Source organism: Phocoena phocoena, chromosome 15 (assembly GCF_963924675.1).
Source record: "Phocoena phocoena chromosome 15, mPhoPho1.1, whole genome shotgun sequence".
NCBI classification, from domain to species: domain Eukaryota; kingdom Metazoa; phylum Chordata; class Mammalia; order Artiodactyla; family Phocoenidae; genus Phocoena; species Phocoena phocoena.
The window spans coordinates 73,544,162-73,551,257 of NC_089233.1; the positions used below are offsets into that span (position 1 = coordinate 73,544,162).

The following is a 7,096-nucleotide window of genomic DNA, read 5'->3' on the forward strand; positions in this document are numbered from 1 at the left end:
TGAAAAGTACAGTAGTACAATACAACAGCTGGCATACGGGGGCTGGCGTCGAGTGAACAGGCAAGAAGAGCTACTGAGGAGGGTGAGCTGCAATTTCACTCACGCCTGATGCTGATGGAACGCATGTTCACATCTTTGAAAGTTCTCAACTTGAAGGGTTCGTATGTAGGGGACTTACTGTGTACGGAAGTGTCCTATGAATTCTGGGGAAATGGTTGCTTGAATACATCCTTGCTGCCCTCATCTTTCAATTTAAAACCAGCTACTGAACATTTTTTGAGGCCAGCAGCTTTTTTGTTTTTGAGGCCAGCATTTTTTGAGGTTTTAGGGTAGAAGCAAGATCTAGTGATCTCTGGGGGCTAGTCTGAGTTCAGTGAGAGCCGGGCCACCAGAGGCCCAGGCCCCTGAGGGACGGTCAGAAGGAAAGAGGGAACATCTGGGAACACTTGACTTATGCAAATCCAAGAACTTCCTGAGAGAGCTGTGTGCCTGCCCCTGTGAGTATTCTTCAGCCTCACTGCTCCAGTGCTCAGAAAGCCGAGGGGGAGTAAATCGGTGTGCTCAATCCTTTCTACCCTGGGAAAATGCCAGATGAGGAGACGAAGGAGCAGAGGGAGTCCTTCTGGGACCAGCGACCCACCAGCCGGAGCACTGCTGACCCAGAAGAGCAAAGACTGCTGGGCGGTCCATGACTCAAGAGCCTGACCTGCCGCAGATCCCCAGCAGCTGAACACGCACCCTGGGGAGTCAGCGAAGGAAAATACCAACGTACCTGCGGGGTCATCGAAATGAGAAAGAGAGAGAACTGCTGTATCACAGAGAACAGCCAGTACAAACCTACAGGAGAAGAGAGAAGGTAATCTGAACAGAAACTGACGATGAAAATGACACCCGAAGGATCCACAGATACAGTGTGACGCGCATGCGTGCACACACACACACAAACACACACACACTCATGTTCTGGATTGAAGGAAAATCTCATATTCAGACTAAACATTTCAGGAGATGAATCAAAGGAGAGGAAGGTTACTGGTGCAACTAGATGTGGAATACCAAATGGAGAAATAAAACACATATCAAAAATTTAAAGAGATGGAAATGATGAGGTGAAATCAGAGAGGTTGGGGCGATGATGGAGGCAACCAAATACCTGTCTATTTGAATTATTCAATATTGGAATTATTATTATTGGAAAAACGGAAATTCGTCAAATGGAGGAAGTGGAAGGCAGGCAATAACGAAACAAAACAATGGAGGAAATTTTCCCTGAAATTTTTCCAACAAAGACCTGATCAGAAGATTTTAAGGGGTCACTGAATTCCAAACAGAGCTTCTCCCCCCCACAAAAAAAAACGAACACCAAGTATACATATAAAGCTTACCAACCTCCAGAGAGGGAAAATAAGTAACTTACAATGAAAATCAATGAGGCTGGCATTGGACTTCTCATCTGCGATACTGGAAGTAAATGATGATGTAATAATATCTACAGACTTTTGAGGGGAAAAGGGAATCCTAAAGGAAGACTAATAATAATACGGGACTATAAATACTGAAGGATCTCAGCCTGGTACTTGGGGAGGGGCAGGTGGAGAGGAAAAAATTAAAGCATTTAAATCTCTTTGGGACTTGGGGAGCATGATGTAAAAGAATTACAATCGGTCATCTTTTTTTTTTTTTTTTTTTTTGCGTTACGCGTGCCTCTCACTGTTGTGGCCTCTCCCATTGCGGAGCACAGGCTCCAGACACGCAGGCTCAGCGGCCATGGCTCACAGGCCCAGCCGCTCTGTGGCATGTGGGGTCTTCCCGGACTGGGGCACGAACCCGTGTCCCCTGCCTCAGCAGGCGGACTCTCAACCACTGCGCCACCAGGGAAGCCCAATCGGTCATCTTAATGTGAAGAAATAGATGGTGTTTTTCATATAATGAAAGATTATATAATTGTGACTATGTATTTTTTTTCTGAATATGAAAAAGAAAAGGTAATTGCTAGCTCTATAGAACACCAAAATCTAAAAGAAAAACAGAGGGAATTCCCTGGCTGTCCAGTGGTTAGGACTCCATGTTCTCACTGCCAAGGGCCCGCATTCAATCCCTGGTTGGGGAATTAAGATTCCACAAGCTGTGAGGCCCAGCCAAAGAAACCCCAAACAACAACTACAAAAAACCCTCATTAAACTCTATACTTAATATGTGTGTAATTTGTTGTATGTAAATTATACTTTAAAAAAAAAAAAGAAAAACAGATAATAAATGGCCATATTATCAAGCCAGAAAAAGGAAGAGAAACAATAAATAGTAAGCTCGAATTAAAATGGAAGGAATAAAATAAAATATATCCATTTTTACAGTAATCTCAAAGGGACTGAATTGTCCTATTAAAACGCAAGGTGTGCTAAATGGGATTAGAGAACAAAAGCCGGGCATATGCTATTGTTAGGAATACTGTATCAGCCAGAAATGCGTGTAACAGAGACCTGAATCACAGTGGTTTAAACATATGAGAAATTTGTTTTTCCTTGTGTAACAAGAGGTAGGTGCAGAGCTAGGGCAGCTGCTCAGAAAAGCTCTAATCTCTACTGTCAATTCTAGGTTCCCCTCACCCTTGGCATCTCTGCTGGATATGGCGGCTTACCTGGTGGTGTGACCTTCAACCCTCATTCCTAGGGGATCTGAGCCCTTCCTGGTAACTATGCTGTTCTCAGTTTGAGGCCATGATGGATGGATATGTCCATCTGCCATCAAAATTGGGCACCTGCTCCATAGACCAAGCTCAGGCTTCTTCCTCCTCTGTCAACTGGTCATAAGGGACCTACTTCCCACTGCATGCAGCCATAGGTTTTTTTTTCTTTTTCTTTTGGCAGTGCCAAGTGGCTTGCGGGACCTTAGTTCCCTCACCAGGGATTGAACCCGGGCCCCCAGCACTGGAAGCTTGGAGTCCTAACCACTGGACAGCCAGGGAATTCCCTCAGCCATAGGTTTAAGCCAAGGAGCAGGCAACAGGTGGATGAAATGGGGGTCAGGGTTGCTTACTCACTCAGCTTGCTTGTGCCGTCCGGCCCTCCTCTGCTCAATCTTGACAACTCCGGTGGAAGGGTGAGGGCATGCGGCATCTCTGAAGAAGTCCTCCCAGGAGAGACTCCTTTTGAATCACTGAAAGTGGTGTCTCTCAGAGGAGTCAGAAAGGGGCAGAGGGACATTCTGAACAATGACAAGACCTTCAGTTAGGAATTGTTGAGGTTGGACACTGCCGTGGCAGTCCCCAAATTATAGGAGAAAGAATTATGCTACGTGTCCCTAACTTCAGGTGTGGTACAATGATGGCATCTTCTCTTGATTCATCTCCCCTTATTCCAGTGTTTCCCAACCTTTATTTCTTTAAGTTATAGCTCCTCCAAGGGGACTTTTTAGATATTATTTTTCCTAATTGTCCTCCCCATAAAAATTTAATACCACAGATATACTGCATATCTATTTATGTAATATGGTCCTTTGAGGGCCACAAACCATTGTAATAGCTAAGAATTTTTTCAGGCTTCAAGGACAAACTTTCACCCCCTTGGGGGCAATATTGCCCCTGTTGAGAATGCATGTCTATTCCGTTAAGAAAAAAACTAAAGCAGGCAGGAAAAAAGCAGTATTATAATTTAAATTATCTGATATGTTTCTTTGACAGAAACGCAGTGACACACGTAACTGTGAAAAATGTCTCCCCAACACTGTGCATTAATGTGGGTTAATGAAAATGGGTGGCTGAAATGAGGAGACTGGGGACTGGAAGGCAAACCGCTTTCAGCCGGAGCAGAGACGTGGTGGAGTCTTTCATGTGCGACTAGAGCCCTCTGCTGGCCATTTTGGGAACATACCCTAGTAAATTTAATGTAGCCCATTCATTTACCTTCTATTTCCCCAGCATCCCTAACGTGTCATTGATGAGCTCTAGGCTTGGGTTTGAGGCTCAGCAAGGTTTAATAACCTTATGAGAAAAGGTTATTAAAGCCAGAACCACACAGTGGTAAGTGGTAAAGCTGGCATTCAAAGTCAGGTTTGTCTGAATCCAAAGCCCACACTTTCCTCCTCAGGAGGTTGAGGTTCATTTATTTATTCACCTATAGCTGTCCAACTGCTCCAGCATCATTTGTTGAAGTCTATTCTCCTCCACTGAATTCCTTCTGCACCTTTGTAAAAAACCAGTTGGGCATATTTGTGTGGGTCTATTTCCCATATAAAGCTTCCTCCCTAATTGTAAGCCCCTCCTTCCTCCATAGATGTAACTGCTATCCTAGATTTTGTGTTAACCATCCACTGGCTTTCCTTTGTAGTTTTACTGCTTATATATGTATCCCTCAACAGTGTACTGTTGAATTCTTTCTTTTTGAACTTTATATAAATGCAATAACATGGTATTTATATTTTCCTTTTTCATTAAACATTATTGTTTTAAGATAACAATCATGTGTATAACTGAGCTTCATTTTCATTGGTGTATGTTATTCCCATTGTATAAACATACCAATATTCATCTAGTCTATTGTTAATGGACATTTGCTACTTTCTCTTTTTCTCAATTGTCATTACAAAACCCTGAAAGGTTGCAATGAACCTTCTTGTACATGTTTGTTGGTGCGGATGTGCAAGAGTTTCTTTAGGGCAAGGTTTTCCTGTGATGGAGTTGCTGGCATCCTGGATGAGCCCCTTTTCCTGTCCTTTCTCTGACATGGTGCAGGGTATTGCGTATCTTTGGTCCTCCCACACGCTAAATGCCTGAAGCAGCCTCAATCACAGTGACAACGAATCACCCCAGTATTTCCAAACACCCTTTAGAACGCCCAGTTGTTTTAGGGTATGTATCTAGAAGTACAATTGTTGAGGCACACGTTATGTCACTGTTCAATTTTCACTTATATACTGTATTGTTGAGATTCAGAGAGAGGTGGGTTCCCTATGTAAATCCAACATACATGTAATTCATGTTATATAACACACTCATGCACTATATACCTATCCATATACTTCAGAAGGTCTTCACATATATATTTAACACTGCTGTGCCAATGACCTTAACTTATTCCCGACAAAAGCTCCACTTTCACATTCTATTAAGAACTGAATATTTTATTATCTTTTTTTGTAACAAGTTTGGTATCACATCTGAAATACGACTTCTATTTCCACAAGAACATTTTCCCACAAGAACATTTTTATCCATATCCCTTAAAATAATACATTTGCCCTCCATATTTTTGAATACTTCTTGAGAGCTTTCACACAATCAAAGCATTCATAGAGAGCTCCTATTTCGCTCCTATATTACTTCTGTAATTCCAATTAGCTCTAACCTGTTGATACTTTCCTACATGTGTTGACATCTAAGCGGTTCTGTCCTATGATTTTGCTGATGTTCAATGGCTATGAACTGCAGAGGATGGCTTCTGCACGTAGAGAGTGTTGGTGGGAGTTTTCTTCTTATGTTTTTTTCTTTGATGTTTGGTGAGGGCTGACCTCTGGCTGAAGGTTTTTCTACATTCATTACATTCATAGGGTTTTTCCCCTGTGTGAATTCTCTGATGTTTTGTGAGGGCTGACTTTTCATAGAAGGTTTTCCCACATTCGGGACATCTGTAGGGTTTCTCTCCTGTATGAGTTCTCTGATGTACAATGAGGTTGGATTTCACGCAGAAAGATTTCCAGCATTCATTACATTTATAGGGTTTCTCTCCTGTGTGGGTCCTTTGATGTTGAGTAAGGTTTGACTTCACACAGAAGGTTTTCCCACATTCATTACATTTATAGGGTTTCTCTCCCGTGTGAGTTCTCTGATGTACGGTGAGGGCTGACTTCTGGCAGAAGGATTTTCCACATTCACAACACTTGTAGGGTTTTTCTCCTGTGTGAGTTCTCTGATGCTCAGTGAGGTTGGACTTTACAAAAAAGGACTTCCCACATTCACTACATTCATAGGGCTTTTTTCCTGTGTGCACACTCTGATGTTGAGAAAGGTCTGTTTTCTTAGGGAAGCTGTCCCCACATTTATTACAGTCATAGGTTTTCTTCCCTTTGTGAGCCCTCTGATTTTGAGTGAGGTGTGATTTCTTATTTAAGACCCTCCCACTTTCACTACACTCATTATTTGGTTCCCCCAAGCACATTCTCTGATGTTGACTGAGTTTCAACGTCTTGTGGGATTTCTCACACTTACTACCTTTAAAGCTTTTCTTGCTCATGTTAATTCTCTGCTTTAGAGCGAGGCAGGACTCCTTTTTCACAGCTTTCTCACTATCATTACACTTACTGGGTTTTTCCGTTGTGTGAGTTCTCGGATGTTGAGTCAGGTGTGGCTTTTTGTGGAAGGATTTCCCACACTGGTTACAGTCATAGATTTTCTCTTCTGTATCAGTTCGTTCATTTTGAGTGTGGGATGACTTCTGCAAGGCTTCCTCACCTTTGTTACACTCATCAGGTTTTCCTCCTGTGTGTGTTCTCTGATGTTGAGTAAGGTTCGACTTCTCGCTAAAAGATTTCCCCAATTTGTTACATTCACGGTGAGCTCTCTGATGTGCACGTTTTGACTTCAAGCATGAGGATTTCCTATTTTTACTGGATTCGTGTGGTTTCCTTTCCTTTAGAGTTCTTGGACAAGCACCAAGCTTTAACTTTTGGAGGAAGGCTTGTCCATATTTGTTACCTTCAGAGGGTTTCTCTCTTGTATGAGCTCTCTTACATGCAACAAAGGCTGTTTTTCTGTGAAAAGCTTTCTCACAATGATTATATTCAAGACATTGCTCCAAAGCTGAATTCTTCTGACACTGAATAAAGTCCTCAATTTGTCTGTGGGATTTCCTCTTTTGATCATTTTCACTGGGCTTGTTCCCTGTATGGGTTTTCTCATGCACAGTAGTAAGGAATCCACATCCATTGAAATCATTAGATATTTTTCTCACACTGCTTCTATTACTAATAACTAATTCAAAAACACTTTTCAAGTTTGTTACAAATGGGTCACATTGATGGGATATTTTTTTTGAGGGCACTGGATTTGTGGTCATATTAAGTGTTTCTCTGAAGGTTTTATTTCTATCCTCAGTCAATGTTT

At 42.2% G+C, this 7,096-nt stretch overlaps 1 protein-coding gene across 1 annotated transcript; it reads right to left on the reverse strand.

The window, feature by feature from the left end:
* Positions 1–5,405: 5,405 nt before the first annotated feature.
* Positions 5,406–6,227, reverse strand: LOC136135429 (zinc finger protein 248-like). Its single transcript, XM_065893305.1, has one exon. The coding sequence runs from the start codon at positions 6,225–6,227 to the stop codon at positions 5,406–5,408; it is 822 nt and encodes a 273-aa protein (XP_065749377.1).
* Positions 6,228–7,096: the final 869 nt, after the last annotated feature.